Source organism: Larus michahellis, chromosome 6 (genome assembly GCF_964199755.1).
Source record: "Larus michahellis chromosome 6, bLarMic1.1, whole genome shotgun sequence".
NCBI classification, from domain to species: Eukaryota; Metazoa; Chordata; class Aves; order Charadriiformes; family Laridae; genus Larus; species Larus michahellis.
Genome location: NC_133901.1, coordinates 17116939 through 17134178, shown reverse-complemented (window position 1 = coordinate 17134178; position 17240 = coordinate 17116939). Strand labels below are relative to the sequence as shown.

The 17240-nt window shown below is 42.6% G+C and overlaps 1 protein-coding gene across 2 annotated transcripts in view; it reads left to right on the top strand.

Annotated features, from left to right (window-relative positions):
* Positions 1-17240, top strand: part of ARHGEF4 (Rho guanine nucleotide exchange factor 4) — a 217141-nt gene that overhangs the window by 27168 nt on the left and 172733 nt on the right. For both annotated transcript variants that reach the window (XM_074592022.1, XM_074592021.1), the window contains exon 3: positions 4695-4775. In XM_074592022.1, coding sequence (XP_074448123.1) covers positions 4695-4775 — 81 coding nt within the window. The remainder of the gene's footprint in view (positions 1-4694; positions 4776-17240) is intronic.

Sequence of the window (17240 nt, the reverse complement as noted above, 5' to 3'; positions counted from 1 at the left end):
TCCTCATCCCACCTCTAGTCAGGGAAAAGATGTGGCAGGATTTACCTCTTCACTGATAAACTTCCATATGTGTTTTAAATCTCAAGAGAGATTTTCCAAAATCATTTATGAAAGTAATGTACTAGAAATCCATTCTCTGTGAAAAGTATTCCAGTGCAACTTAAATCATGAAGAAATACTGCTGAAAATCATCATCAGAGTCTGTGATGATGATTCAGACAGGATTCTTTTATCTCTACAATAAACCTCTCTCATTGAAACTCCCAAGCCACTCACAACCCCAGGGATGCCCAGTGCCCCCAAATGCAGGGGAAGGAAGAAAGGCAGCCTGTAAAACCATTGGGAAAGAAAACAAAGCCCTACCCACAGCCCCAGCCAGGCTTCACGTGCTTGGGGAGGGCCGTGTGGAAGGACGCAGGGAACTGTTAAAGATCCAGAGACTGTTAAGCACCAGTGCTTTTGGGTGGAAGGGCTAGCAGGTCAGTGTGAAACTGCTTGTATTCAGTTCAGAGGAGGGCCCAAACACATGGTTTGGATTTTGTTCTCTGCCTCCATTAGAGCTAATTAGGCCAAGTGCAGAGAGTGTCCCTATTGATCCCAAACACATATGTGACACAAGTAGTTCCTTACAAGGGGAATTGGCTCTGGGAAAGTGTTATTAGCTCTCTCTGGGCAGGAAAGGCAATCCAGTAGCCCAGGGATGTGTGTGTATGTGTGATTGAGGGAGTCAAGGAAGAGATTATGTTTTAATGAAGAGTTTTGAACTCGTTATCTGGCCTGCATTCAAAGACTGCAAGAACACTAATCATGCACATAAATGTGTGTGGTGGGAAGTGGCTGGAAAGTGGCCAAGAATACAGAGGTTACTGCAACCCACACCTCGCACTCCCTTTCCCACTCCCCAAGCGCTGCCTGACCTCTCAGCTTTGTGTGGTTCTACCCGTCTGGTGGTATGGGACTGTGGGAACACATGGGGTCTGTGTTGCTTTTTTTACTTGTGATCCTACAATAGTTTTTCAGCATAGGCTTTTTATGGAGCCACCAAAGTGGCTCAATACTGTTCATAAATGGAGGAGACATGGTGCTGCTTTTATATCTTTCTGGTGAAGATACCTAAGTGGGCATAGGGCACCAGTTCCCAGAACAGTTTAGGGCTTTGTGGTGGTGCAGGGGGACTGGCACCATCAGGATGCAGGACAGGAGCTGTGCACTGCTGACGACTGGTGACACCAGTGCAAACTGTGCCCTCCCTCTCCAAAACTAAACACTCACCTGCCTCTTTATTTTGGTAGTCCTTCTATCCCCTGGTAAACGTGTACAACGTAACTCCCCATTTCTAAGATGCACCTAAGTTGGAAGACATACAATATTCCTCCAACAGCCTGTGGCTTGGCTAAGCAGGAGGAAGACTGGACGTGGGATCATGTTGACAGGCACAAATCTCATTCCCTGGGTAAAACTCTGGCCCAAGCCTCTTCCCCTGCTGCAACAAAGCCAAGCGTGGCCCCTGGGGCCACAGGCACCAAAACCTAGTCCAAATCTCAGCCCCAGCAGTTTCTCCAGGAGCACAGCACCTCTGGCACCACAGTGGGACACTGAGGTGGTAGCTTCCCACTGAGCACCTGAGACCATTCCCATGCCCAGAGGCTTACAGTGCTCTCCTGTCTACAGCAGTTAGATAACCAAGGCTGAAGCCACGCGCTGAGGCAGGCCAACAGTAAGTGATGCATTTTTTTCCCTCTGCTTTGCAGCAGCCGAAACAAGGCACTTAATTCCCACCAGCCTCTTAGGTGTTTCCCCAGAGGGGGAGCTCATGCGGGGTGCGGGCCTCCAGGGAGGTGGAGGAGGAGAACTGACCCTGCCAAAGGGCTGCTCTGGCTGGGTGCACCCTGGGAGGCTGCTGGTTCCAGTGGGATGTCATGCTGGGCAGCCTGCTCCAACCAGCCCTGCTTGGAGCAGGGGGCTGGACTTAAGGAGCCAAACTCAGAGAGAAGGCAGTAAGAAGAATTAAATTTAATAATAATAATAATTGCAACTAGAGAACCCCTTTCTGATTAACATGGAGACCTTACTTTAAAGCTTTGCAAACATGATTCTGATCAAAGTTTTAGCAGTCTTGGACATAAGTACAGCAAGTGCTGTCTACCCGCTTGTCAGAAACGAAGTGACCACATAAAGAGAGGTGCTGTTGCCAAAGGAGTGTCAACCACTCTAGCTTGGCCTAGCAAAGGTCTCCTGCCCCTGGGCAGAGGACATCTGCTCAGGGTTTGTTCCTCCTAATTTGTGCTCTCCTGGCTTAACTCAGAAGTGGCCTATCCATAACCAAAGCCTGACTTTCCAGTGAAGTGAAGCAGAAATGTGGAAGCCACCTGTGGGCCTCACCTGGCCTCTGCACAGCACCAGGGTTTTCCTGCCTGGGCCTGTTCTGCAGAACTTTCTTCCACCAGAGGGCAGCTGGTAAAAGGAGTGTGATGGGCTTGCCTGGCTCAAGATGAGACAAAAGCTAATTTGATGCTAATTATTATGGTTGTAATTTCCTCCCTAACCAGATGCAATCCCCTTCAGTCATCTCCAGTGGTGTTGCGCTTAGGGAATGCTTCCCACAAAAAAAGCAAAGGCAGTGTTCTTTCCCAGTTGCACACAAGATCCATCCTCAGCCTTAATCTGAGCTACACACAGTACAATTAGCTATTTGTGTTCCTGAATTAGCAAAAGACTAAGCTTTAAAAAATCCAATAATGCGTCAGAAAGATGTATTTGCAATCAGTTTATCCCTGAGCTCCGTTCATTGCAGATCTGGCATGCTTTCTGCAGTCTAAGGTGGGAAGAGCAGAGGAAGCTGGCAGCTATTTACAGAGAGCTCAGCCCTGCATCTCCACCCTTTATGAATGGTATGAAGCCACTTTGGTGTCTAGACATAAAAAGGCTATGGCGAAAAGCTATTGTAGGATCACAAGTAAAAATAAGCAACAACTGCTTCCTGGTGTAGCCGTACATGAAGACTATAGGGAATGAAGAAAACTACTTGTGCTAAATACTTATTTTGCCTTTCCTTGTGATAAAAGAGGAGTGCAGTAGGAAATTAGCTACCAGACTTGGGCCCCATCTGTGCTGGCATATCCCACGCTCCCTGTGGTCGTGATATGTGCTTTTAGTGTTACAAGTTTCAGATAATCACTGAAGACAGAGACAAGACTTTCAGTGTTTGTCAAATAGAGACAAGTGGCAGTTCTGACCACCCCGTAATGACTAAGCTCAGTCTGATGTGTTTCTTGATTTTCATCTTTGGTGTTTCACAGTTTCTTTCACTTACTTTCCCTTTTATGCATACTGTTACTTTCTCTGCAGAGAGAGATGTGCCCCTCTATCTCATGTTGAGTCTGAATTCAGCTGAAGTCAGTGAAGTCTCTACTGCACTAATAGCACTAATTTCTGTGTAAATAAATGGGACTTCAGAGAAATGGAACCTGAGGATGCTTGCAATTGAAATATTATTTTAAGGTTTTCATGTTTAATGTTATAAGCAATCATATTGCATAAACACACCATGGGAGACACCTCCACAGTCCAAGCCTGAAGGATGGGAACCCAAATGCATGACCTCCACCCTCTTCAGATGCTCACAGAAGTAATTTTCCGTGATAGACCAGACACTGAGACTGTCTTCTTTGGCCAGATGATAAACAAACTCCACCCACTGTATTCATCTCCCATAAAGATAGAAAACTTTACTTATGACCAGTTCCTCTCCCTCCAGAGATGTCACTCATGTCAAACCTGAATGTTTGACATTATTTTCAAAGTTTTCATTAAGACTTTGCATTGAACTGAGAGGAGGTTTGTACTCTCAAAGCTTAAGGCATTCTGGTACTTGTTGCCACCTTCTCAGGTTTTGACTGGGAACTTCACATTTACGTACCCCCGATCCTTCTTGGTTTGTGTGTGGCTGGTGTCTGATGATAGGACAAACGTGGAAGACAGTGGGCAGCAACTTTATCTCCAGATGACTACAGGTAGAGGAGAGATGGGATATGGGAAGAGTAGAAGCATAAGAAGATAAGAGAAGGACCAGTTAACCTCTAAGGCATGCAGAAGAGTGCCTGCATTAGTGAAGAAGTGTGAGTTGCCAGAGCTATAAACAGCAGAAACATCTCCTGAAAATCTATAGTGGTACCCAAATGAAGCCACAGCTTATGCAGCGGCTGGCTGCTGGCAGGGGAGCATGGGCTGTGCTCCTTTTCCCCACCAGCATGTGCTCATTCCTCCCTAGCATTCAAGGCTGTAGAGACATTTTGGTGCCTAATGCAGTTGCTTCTTCCCTCTTCTTTGAACCCTGAACAATGATGATAAAGCCAAGTATTAAGTGAGTATTGTCCATTCCTGTGTTGCATGAAACATGAAAAACCCTTTATGTTATGTAATTAAAGGCTGTACTCGAATACATGAGGGAACTGCTTTAGTGTCACACAAGTAATCTTAATTCTGGTGATTCTTAATGTTTGAGAGTTTGATTTTGCAACCAGAGTGATGTTCCTTTAACCCTATTTTATATGCATAGTTCTGTCTTAACTCAAGAAAGCTTTTTTTTTTTCCCCTGTGGGCAGGAGAACTGAAAGCAATAGTACTGATGTCTCCTTATTCCCTAAAGGTCAAATTGATTTTTTTTTTTTCTTCCTTCCTATATCTCTGCATAGGAGTGCCAAGGAAGTGCTGTAAAAAGGACTGCTGGAGAAAAAGAAGAGAGTACTTCTGAAAAGAGGCAGCTCCACATCCAGGTGCAGAGTCACTTGTCCTGTTTGAGTTGGGAACATGTTTTCATTCATGGTATAGTCAGAAGGGCTCTTTATATCTGCAGCGACTGGAACTAATTGTCTGTGTTCTACCAGTTTAATACAAATTCTGGCTTCTTTAAGTGGGAATATTTGAGCATCACAAGAAAACATGCAGAAAAACCTATTTCAACATGGTCCATAGCAGGTGCCAGTTTGTGGTCCTTACAGCTCTTTAAAGAAATTTCAGGAACATCCTTTAATGAAAAGCTAATTTTGTAGCATAATCATTCTATCAAGCTCTGAAAATAACAAGTATACAATTGTAAGTTCACTCATTCCTCTTATGTATTATGGTAGATTTTTAATTATATAGCAGTACACTAAATATCATATACAGTATAACAGAATGTATTTTAATGATTCATTTGAAGACAATGCAATCTAAAGGTGTTCAGACCTTCCTAGGATTGTGTCCCACATATGTACAATAACTACAGCTCAAAAGTTCAAAGCAGCAGTGTAATTTTTTTGCATAATTATGAGCTATGGGGAGTTAACTATTGTTTGATTCTGTCAAACTATGAGTTTCCAGAACTGATTCCTTTTTCATATTAAATGGAGTTGATCTTGGGTAAGTCAATGTCTCAGAGGTTGTAGCTGCAGCCCTGATGGATGCTAGTTTTACTAGTTCATTTCATTAATTTTCCTGGTATTATGTAGACCTGTTTTATGAAGGTTAATAATGCTCTCAGAGCCCTCACACCTTTCTATATAATTCGTGTGCCTCCACTGTCATAGGATCCGAATACCTTGCATTCTTTGTCTTTGCTGTTCCATCATAGCAATTCAGGGAGGCACAGTTATCCTTGGGGAAAAGCTAAGGAATTGGGAGCGTACAAGTCAAATGATATATCCAGAGAAGTCTTAGGTAGAAATAAATACCTGAGTCCAAGATATAAATCCTCAGAACTTCTGCTCAGTTACTGTGCAGCTGCAGTTCTCCAGTTCCCCAGTATATAGTGGAATTCATAAACTAGACATTCTTCTGTCATCTTACCTGAGGTGCTCTATCTGGTGAATATTTTTATGGATTTGGGCTTTGCATACAGTGAAAGACTAGGCGGGCGATGGTTGGTTTCACTTTCTATACAGTAGCTCAGTAGTTAGAACATTCAGTCAGGGCCCAGGACACTTACCTTTTATTTCTTTCCTCCATCTGAGGTTTAAAACCCATGTTTCTTACTCTTTGGAAGAGTTTTCTTGTCCCTCATAGCTTAACCATGTGTTGGACTGTTTTGCGGTAAGATTGTTCTTGTGTCTTCCCATTGAAACTTTTCTACTTTACATGGTATAATAAAGGATCAGCTGAAATGAGAAAGATCAAAAGAGAACATTACTCTTTAGTTGTTAGGACTGTGGAGGTGGAAGGGAGGTGCAACAGCTATGATACAGCTTGTCTCTGCTCTGTCTTTTCACATAATTGCTCTTCTTAAAAGCTTGGTCTAGTGTCTCCCATTTTGCTTCTTGTCTCTTTCTTATTTATTACATCTCCATTCTTCCTAAAGTCATAAAGTACCTCAGTTTCCATATGTGTATCTTTCCTACTTCCTCTAATCTGGCTTTTGTCTATCTGCTGCCAAAAATGTGGCATATAAACTGGAACCAAGCTTCCTAGCTATGAGAGAGACATAAAAGAACATCTTATGTATTCTTCTTCTAATTCGAAATAAATGAACATTGCAGCAAACAAAATGGCAAAGAAAGTGGTGATGCAAGTGGGACTTTAAAAACATCTGGCCAGTGAAAACTCCTTTCTGCCAGGTTTCCTTCCTTCCCAAGCCTGCCCATGGAGGAGTTCACACATCACTTCTTGCAAATGTTTCCTCTATAGCTAAATCTGACATATATAAAGTGACATGTGTAAGGCAAATTGCTCTGTTTAGGGAGGAGCAAGTCAAAGGGCTGTCTCTGTACTTGTGTGTGGTTCTGTGTGGGAGTCTTGGAGGGAGGCTTAAGTTGAGAAGAAGCCCAATTTAGAGCACAATTAAAAATGAAAAATAAACCTATTCACTTAATTCTAAGTAAGGTTAAGAGGAAAGCGTGCTGGCACTGCTGTCAGTGGCCTGTTTCCCAGCTAATGTCCTTTTCTAGCAAGCACCAATTTAAAGTGATTAATATGCAGTCTCTTCATTTGAGTGAAATTTTAACAGCATGCAATTTTCTCTGTCAGTTTAATACATGTGAAATATTCTGCCAAACTCTAGAATTTCGTGCTGTAGACGCATAAATGTATCCCCTTCCCTGTGTTCTCCTAACAAGAACATCAGACAACACCCTGTACATACTTACCTTTGAAAAGACAGAATGGTAGAACTGGTTTCATAGAGTTCCTGTCTGAAAGAATACCATTCTTCAAACATCTTGGATATTAAAAGTTTCTGCTTACTCCCTGGGAAATTAAGCAGTAAAACAAGCTTGTGCGTATGCGAAACCAGTTACAGAAGGCTTCCAGCTGAAAGTGAGTTGCCTACTTATAAAAAGTCTTAAAAGTGTGGGGTTTTTCACATAATGAAGTAATTTATGTTTGCTTTTAACATGGGAGCTGATGATCCTTTCCCATTGGAGAGGTATAGCAAGTGTTTGGGAAGATGAGGGCCTCTGTTCCAGAAGCTGAACAGTTTCAGCTCACTTTCTTTACCTGATCAGGAAGGTGCTGACTTATAAGCAAGTTCAGATCTTGCAAACAGCATTGAGAATCCCTTGAGCTCAAAAGAAATATTTGGTAATTCTGACATCTCAAGAGTGGAGTAGGAGACTGTTCCTGGGGAGAGCTGCACATCGTATTTCAAATCCCAAACATTTTATGACTCCTTACTCCTGTTTGAAAATAGGTGTCCTAAAAGTGAACTGTGAAATGACAGTTGAGATGATCTGCTGCTTAATATAGATTTAAAAGCCTGTCTTTAGTCCTCCTGTTTGAAAATTTTGTCTGATATTTACAGTCTCTACAAAGTCCTCACAAAAAAGAGAATGGGTATTAACTCAAACCCACCGTGGATATTTATGGTTTACCAAAGTTAGGATTCGTATGGAAACTACGCTTTCATTTATATTTAGGGCTCCCCAGGCAAGCACATTTTCCTGGGATAATGCTGATTGTCAGTGGAACTTTATATGAAAACTTATGTTTGCTGAAACCATATCTGATGTCCTCGTATCCCTTTCATTGATTTGCAGGAAATGGAAGGCATGGTCTTCAGCAATAGCTCAAGGATGAGATGTGCCCCATAGATGTATGCGATATAGAAAAGGTTATGGAGGAAGTTAGATTGTTTTTCAATCTTCATTTTCCTAGTTGTTGTTCAAGTGGATATTACCTACAAAACCTGGGATCCCTGGAAGTAGAAGCACTAGTGCTATTACTTAAGATAAGCCTCACATGGAGTTAAAATGGAACCAAACCTTTCTCGTGTGTGCTTTGAACTACTGGTAGGAGAATAAAAAGCCTTATAAAAAGCTGTGCTGTGGTTCCTGACATAAAAATGATTAAGGTATAGGAATGTGTAATACAGACAGCTTTACTGCTGCTCTAATGTTGCTTTCATTAGAAACTAGGTATACTGAGTAACTTACTTGGAGATATCATCTCAGTGGAGATGTAGTTGCCTGAAGATTTCAAATGAAATACCAGATTTAGAGTAAGGGAAGAGTTGTCCACAACTATAATGGATTTGTTTAATTGAGGAATGGCTCCTAGCATTAGATGATTGGAAGGTATTTGATTTAATGAGACAGTTAGAGGACACAGATGTTTTTCTAGGTGGCTGTATGACCCTGGTCAATTTGCAAATCAGAATCAGTTTTCCCAGTTCAAAATGGAAGTATCTAGAATTCGTTTCATCTTGAATGACTTAGGTCAAATATATGAAAGCCTTTATTTTCAGCAGTTCAGCACAATGGTTGGTAGAAGAGTTTTGGGTATTATTCTTTTAATAGCTGGCATAGTGTCATCAAGACATGAAGCAGCATGCTGCTTTCCTCGTGTATCAACACTGTCCTAGGAAGTGTAAACTAAAGTGAACTTCTATTTGTAAAAAGATTGTTGGGGTGAGATTTTCCTAAAAAAAAGCACGTAGCTCGGGTGAGAAAATAAATAGCAAGAAAATACTGTTAACATTAATTTGCATGAAAGGAAAGATGGCAAATGGAGAATATGGCAAAAAGGAAGTTGGCTTCTTTCCATGACGCTCTACGGCTTTCACTGTCCTGGAGCTGTGCAACTGGTTTCGTGTGCATGGAGCAGATGGGATATGACAGGCTTAATCTTGTTTTTCTTGATGTTGGTGACTCACCTGAGCTTTAGTACATGTGATTTGAAGCCCAGTGATTAAACAGCAAGGACTGAAAGGGCATAAAGAATGACATACCCTGTAAGTCAGTGGAGTCTGTTTCCAGCATGGTTTGGTGTATAGCTGAGAGCCTGAGAAAACCTGGTCTTCTCATTTTATTTCTGCAACCACACGAGTGTTTCCTTGGAACCTTTTTTAGTCTGTATCATTCGTGTAGGAAAGAACTGGTTTTGTGGTGAGCCAAAGGGAGCATCTGGCAGGCTATTAAACTAGTAGCTAACCCTTAATGACTCAGAAGAAAGCTTTGTGTCCTGCCTTGATTTACTGCTAAATCACAGACAATCAAGCTGGCTTGCAGTCCAACTACTAATACGACACATACACAAACAACATAAAGATTGGGATGCAGTGACATCTTCCCAGTTTGAAACATTTCATTTCTTGCCTGAACTGCACTTTTCTGAGCAGCATTCTCCCTTATCTCCATCTTTCCTGCTTTTACTGCCAATTGGAAAGTGATTTTTGCAGGTTACTTCTGCAAGATAGGCATCCATTGCAGTGGACAGGAGCAGAAGTAATGATCAAAGCAGGCTTAGTACTTACAGATGGGTGTGTGCAAGCTTGAACTTGCCAGTACATAGCACTGTGTTAGTGCATAGGCAAACACAAGCCAAAATATTCACGTTGTCTTAAAAACACACTGTGTAGAATTTGGCCCATTACTGTAATAACATTTTTAAACTATTCTTCATGGGATAACATGTTTGAATTTCTTTTCCTTGTGCCTTGGGTTTTCAAAGGGATCTAAAACATTCAATAGCAGCGTTTGGCAAAAATAAAATGCAATGAATCTTCTACACTTGGCCCATTTTAGAACATAGATTTGCCAGATCTTCAGCTTTTTTTCTAACAAAGTGCTGCTGTTTGGGGTGTTTAGCCAGAGAGTCTCATCATGCATTTTTTACTGGCATTCGTGTCTGGGTGTTTTGGGATGTGTAGACAGAACAGCCTGGTGAACGTGAGTTCATTCAAGTGTATAATGCTCTGCATCTCTAACTTTCCCCATTGCTTAGATCATCCAGATCCACTTTTCCTCTTTGGAGATGTCGTAACTATTTTACTTTTATCTTACTGTCAGCTTTTCTCAGATTTTCCATTTCTCATCATGGAAAGTTGCTATGAGAAGGTCTCAGAATCACCTGGGCCAGTTGTCTGTTGCTTCCACAGGGCTAGCTGTCGCACAGCAACAGCTCTCAGCTTGTTTTGATTTGTATGTGCCCAGGCTTTTCTTAGCCACCTTGAAAACCAGAGCTGTGTACAACCAGATCAATATCCCCAAGCTGTGCCTTTTGCAGAGATCATTCAAAGGGGCCACATGCATTGCAGCTACAACAGAGATTGGCTCTATATGGTAGGTTTATCCTACCTGGAATAAATAACAGCCATGGAAATGCAGCTGTCTGATACCATCCTGAGTTTCCCAGTGGATTTGTACAGGTTGTGCTGAAGTGCATGTAGTCTCATCTTCATTATTGTTGCAGCACCAGTATAGCCTCATAAATAGTACAACTATACTGGTATACAAAGCATGCCAGTATTATAAAGGCTGAGTAGAGGCTTGAGTATTTGATTTGGTACCTTTTTAACAGATCTGCTTAGTTTTCTAAGATTCATCTAACAATGTCCCAGAGAGGAAGTAGAGGAAGAGTAAAATTCCTGGTGGAATGAAAGATTAGCAGCATTTATATGGTTACAGTTAGTCTCTTTCCATTCCACACATGCGTTGCTTATTAATAGAATCATAGAATTGTTAGGGTTGGAAGGGACCTTCAAGATCATCCAGTTCCAACCCCCCTGCCATGGGCAGCGACATCTCCCACTAGATCAGGTTGCTCAGAGCCCGGTCCAGCCTGGCCTTAAAAACTTCCAGGGATGGGGCTTCCACCACCTCTCTGGGCAACCTGTTCCAGTGTCTCACCACCCTCATGGTGAAGAACTTCTTCCTAACGTCCAATCTGAATCGTCCCATCTCTAGTTATAATCCATTCCCTCTAGTCCTACCATTACCCAACATCCTAAAAAGTCCCTCCCCAGCTTTCTTGTAGGCCCCCTTAAGATACGGGTAGGCCACTATAAGGTCTCCTGGGAGCCGCCTTTTCTCCAGACTGAACACCCCCAACTCTCTCAGTACTCCCAAGTGCAACATGGACTTCTGCAGTCCCCAGCCATATTACTCCAGGGGATGGACAAATGCTTTAGGGCACAGCAAGCTGAAAATCGACAGTTGAGATGCACCTCCAGGACAAGTTATGTCCCCCATTAAGAAATACATTGCAAGTCTTGTGGTACTGATCAGTGGCTAGGGTTGAATTCTTAGGTATTCATTTAATAGATACCAGCTGCAGAGTCAATACGCACACAGCTAATCCTTGGAACACGTATTAGATATATGACACTGACTTGGAACAGCTCAAAGATAAATAGCATGAGGTTTTGGTGCCTGAGCCAGAGATCCCAACAGATGGGCTAGTGCAGTATCAGTTCTGCAGCTGTAACTGTGGTTGTTCAGCTTAATCCATTAATAGAGTTTTATTTTTGTTTCACAAATTCATTAATTTAATCTTGAATTCAGAACTGAGGAAATGATGGCTACGGGAGCACGCTAGGCTGGTAGTCTGTGAACTTCGCCCTCCCTTCTTGCTGCCTGTTGCAGTTCAAGCCTGCAGCAGCTTCTGTTGTTGGAGATGTAATCTTCCTTTCTCCTGTCTCAGTCATTTGCACTGAACAGGGTGCATTACAGTTCTGTGACATGAACTAGTTAGGGTTGCTTGAGACTGTTCTCCTGCTTGATGAGTTCAGGGTTCCAAAATACTCAAGTTAGTGTGATTTTGGGGGCTTTTAACACCTGCCCACCAAGGTGTTTCTATTTGCCATCTGTAGTATAACTCAAATACCAGGTCATGGCTTGCATTAATAACTGGTGGTAAGTTGCTGGAAGGAAGTAATGCTAGTAACTATGTGTCTTTAACTGTTGCCAAGTACCATGCCATGTGAGGAAAGAGATGCATACTTTCTTATTTTAATCTGATACTTTCTCACCTTTATTGGACAGTTTGTGTCTGGGGAGTTTCCAGGAAAAGAGCTATTGGTAGAGGCTGAGCAACACCTGGGTTTTCCAGCAGTGGGTAAGCCAACCAACAAACATGCAGCTAAGAGGTGGGGTGTGCCCAGTTCTCAAACATCGAGCTAATTCTGTGCTAGGGTGAAAACTAGAAGCAGGGAACTTGAACACGTATCACTTGGATTCTCTGTCAATAGAACAAACTGTTGAGTTCTCTCCTATAGAACAAACTGATTGCAAGACAAGATTTTAAAGGTATTTGTGAAAAAATGACTTACTCAAAAGAGCTAAATCTAACATGGTGAAGTGAAAACGAGAAAACCCAGAAAATCATATAGATGATACAATACTGCAGGAGAAACACATGCAAGAGGGCAGACACAGTGAACGGATGTTGAAGAGGGTATAGGAAATGTATACCTGGAGGAAGGAGTGCTGCCAGATCAACAAGGCAGGAAGCAGGAAAGCAAGTTGGTCATCATTCTGTATTAAAAATGCAGAGGAATATTTTTTCTTATGCCTGTATACACAACACTTTGGACTGTGTGCTTACACATTCAAAGGCTTTTAATATTTTCCACTGCGAAGTGTAGCAATATATGACAATAATAGCATACTTTGTCTATGGCTATACAATCTATTGTGTATTGTGTAGCTATTGTCTATTTATGCACAATCTAATTACTTGTGCTACAAGTGAAAGCCTACTATTGCTAACAACACCTTGATTGAAAACATGTTGGTTAACAAGATCAGCATTTATATGTTAATCAAAGGAATAATTGTACCAAGAGTACAAGTACTTTGGTTTTTTCTCAGTTTTGAAGTAGTTCTTGACTTGAAGAACTGGCCCCATCTCAAATAACTAACCTCATGATGTCACCTGCTTGGGAAGAAGGCTTTAGACTTTCTTGCTCCCCAGTGATCAGCTGTGGGATCTCATCAGAGAGGCAGACAGCAGTTTATGGGAATTTCTCTGTTGTGTGTGCATTGTCTATTCCTAGGATGGTTTCCAAAGAGCTTTTCCTACAGACAAGCGTCTCTCTAAAGTACTCTGCCTCTGCCACACGCATTAAACCTTCTGAAGTAGAAATCTGAATGTAACGAGCCCTTGAAATAGTATCATTGTCCTAACCAGGACCTATCACCTAATTAAAGAGTATTGTCTTATTCCTTGTCTCCCCAGAGGCCTGCATTGATTGGTTCTAGTAGAGTCAGGCCCTCAAAGTAGGACAAGGACTTTGACCTGGAAGCAATCTTTTAATGGCCTTGTTACTGGCTGTTTTAATTTTCAGCCTTCCATCAGACTGATAATACCTAGTGTTAGTTTATGTCTCTTCCCATCCATGCACCTAATGGCTTGACATTGTATCGTTAGCACTTCTGGTACCACTACATCTCACCTTGCTGGGCGTGCCACCACTTTCTGTGTATCTGGGGCTGATGCAAAGACATGAAAATGGATTTTATGTCCAGTGTCGGGTACACTGAGAGTGATGGCTTGGATTCTCATTTGCACCACAGTAATATTTCCAACCATGCAGAGGAGGTTTTAACAGTAGACTTCAATCTGAGATAATGGCTATAGCTTTGAGACAATTGTTATGAGCTTATGAATAACTTTTAAGAATAAAAATAGCGGAACTCTACTTCATTACACCCTGTCATTCATCATCTGTGTGTGATAGCACCCCTCTGCTATCTACCTGGCCCAGAGATTGTGGAGAATAACAGGTGGAGAAGCCAGTCATGCTGCTTCTAACTAGCTTACTACCACCAGGACTTCTACCCAGGCACAGGAAAAAAATCACAGAAGCCCACTTCTGCACCGCATTCAAGTTTCCATTTATTTGAGCTGTACTGAGCATATTTGAGGGCACAATTCTAGTTTGGGACCTCAGTTCTCCCACTTGGGACTTTCTCTAGACCCAGTAAATTCTTTCTAGAAATTCTGTTTGCAATCAATTTCACTGGCTTTATTAGGGTCAAAAGCAACTATTACTGAGTTGGTTTTTAGCTCTTTACTGCAGGGGACTTTTAAACAAACGGGAATAAGATATTTTCTAAACCCATAGCAAGAGCTCCCTATTGGAGTAGGCTACCCAGCATCTAGTACTGTGTTACCCATGCCTCTGGTTTAGAAGAGAACTTTGGTGATCTAACCAGCTCTGAATTAACCTTGCAAGATTCGTAGAAAAGCTGCTGTGTCTCACAGTCTGGCCTCAGTCTTGAATGTCTTGAATGTAGGTGTCAAACAGGAGTAAAAATATCTTCATCTGCCTGTGGGTAGGGGGCTGAGTGTGTGGTGACAGCAGTAACATTTCTTCTCCTTGTGGCAGCACCAGCAAATGCTTTGGCAGAAATCAATGCTGGTGCCATTACTGACCACATTCCTCTCAGGATTTGATCCATGGCTTTTGCTGCTCAGATTTTCTTTACTATTTTTCGTTAGAAGCTCAAATTAAAACCAACTCTTAAACTATCCTGTCACGTAAAGCATAGCCTGAGAAGTTCTAACTTAGTTGCTGTATGCTGATGTCTGGCAGTAATGGGATTTTGTTGGGCAAAGGTGGCCAGTGTTGGTGCACTGAGATTTCTGACTTAGCAGCACAAATGTTTACCCAGCTGAGAGCTGAGGCTGTGGTAAAGCACAGAAATACCTATCTCGGCTCCCAAAGGTGCAGTTTCCCATTATAAGCCCAGAATCTCTTACCTTCTATGAAGACAGAAAACTTAAATACTTTGATTACGGGAGGGAAATTCAGAAGGATTTGAAGGGTACTTGAACCAACATGTTAGGCTGCATCAAGAGGTCTATTTTAATGATAATGGTAATCAAATGAACTGCCTTAGGGCAAATAAGCAATTACACCGGAGATGAAAGTGTCTAACATGATCATTCAGAAATTAGAATACCTGTTTGGTCACTTCAGTCATCTTGCTCAGGCAGTTAGTGATAGCTTCCTGCAGCATGTCCCTTAGTGCCCAGGTCAGGGCGACAGCTTAAAGTCTTCATTGTTGGAGCTTTTTGTTTGAAATTGCAGTATTTCAAAATATGAAAGTCTGGGGATATAAATTAAGGTTCCACTAACTCAGTGCCTTTTTTAATTGAGGATGGTTATGTCTTTACTGGCATGAAACCAATGAAATCTCTAGCCTTTGTACTCTAAGGGGAAGACAACATAGGGCAAAATTGTTGTGCCTTGGAGGAGTCTTACAGAAGCATACAATGGTCTCAGAAGAGGCAAGAAGATGGGTCCAGTCCCCGTCCTCACTTTAACCTATGCACTATGCACACGATACTTCTCATGTTTGACCTTTGCAGCCGTAAAGCTGGAATGACATCAACATATTTTCTAATATTTAGTTGGTTTAGAAGCCAACATGATACAATCCATGTAATACCCAACTAGGTTAAACAAACCCAAGTGAATGTAGTCTACATGAAGTAGTCAAATAGCGGTAATCATGGGAAGAAAAGCCTTCCACTAGTACAGCAGTGGAGTTTCAATGCCACTTGTCTGCCTTTAGAGAATGCTTGTCTCAGTGCTCTACAAGATTTTGGTACCTAACTATTGGTAACCTAACTTTTGGTACCTAGATAGATGGTTTTGGTTCAGGCACCCCAAAGTGCCTGATCTGCTGAAGGCAGTGTCAGTTTAAACAGTGATTTTTCACTATGGTGGCAAAAGGCAAAATGGATGTTTTGTCCTATGAGTCAGTGACAGTTTTTGCTGCTGTTCTTTACAAAGCAGAAAAGGCATGTTGATTTAGATAGTGTATCAGTAAGAAAAATGTCAACAGTGTCTGGTTTGGGGCACTTGAACATTAACAACTCTATGCCTGTACCAAAGAGAATAAATCCTCATTGACCAAATGAAACCTTGGGATCATACACTGAAAAAATGATCACCGCAGTTTTGCAAGTGAAGTTTATGTTAAGTGATAAACTCCCTACTCTGAAAACAGACTTGGTGGTAGCGAACTGCTAGGAACCCATTGTTTGTTTTTAAGGGGAGGGAGTAAAACTGTGAAAGGTTAGCTATGAAAAAAACAGGCTATTGCCAGTAGGGTGATGTTCTAGAAAATGCAAAATTTTGGGCATCAGAAAGCCTTTTATAGATTCACAAATCAAAGTTACTGTCAGGGACTTCTTCATTAGACATAGGATAAAGGGGGAAGGGAGATCTTTTAGGTGTTTGCACATATCATAACACCAATTAATTGAGGCCGCAGGTTCTCTTTAATGCAGTTGGGTCTGTTTGTAGTCAGGGTGCACCTGTGGGGTGGGTTGAGGTTGGTGGGCTGCCAGACGCCCACCCAGCCGCTCTCTCAACAGGACAGGGGGAGAAAATAAGATGAAAAAGCTCATGGGTGGAGATAAAGACACTTACCAATTACTGTCATGGGCATAACAGGCTCAACTTTAGGAAAATTAATTTAATCTATTGCCAATTAAAATAGATGGATAGTGAGAAATAAAGACAAAATCTGAAACTCCTTCCCTTTTCCACCCCTCTCACTCCTTCATTCCCCACTCCTCCACCTCTCCCCTGACTGGTGGAAGGGGACTGAAATGGGGGATTGCTGTCGGCCCCTAACAGTCCCTCTCTGCTGTTCCTTTCTCCTCACACTCTTCCTCCCCCCCCCAGCGTGGGTCCTTCCCATGGACTGTGGTTCCTTCAGGATAAACCTGCTCCAGCGTGGGTTCCCCAGGGGGGCATCTCCTGCTGTGACCCTGCCGCCCGCCGGGCTGGTCCTCACACCTTGTCCCTCACCCCCGGCTGCCGCGTGGCCTCTGTCACAGGGGCGCCGCCTGCTCCTGTGAGGGGCCGGGCTGGGCCCTGCCCTGGGGCTGTTGGAACTGGCCAGAACCGTCTGGAACCGGCTGTGTCCGGTGGGTGAAGCCGCCGCCTCTCCTCACAGAGACCCCGCAGCCAGCGCCTGGGCATGGCCACCACACACGACCTATATGTTTCAGGAGTGTAAAAGGACGTA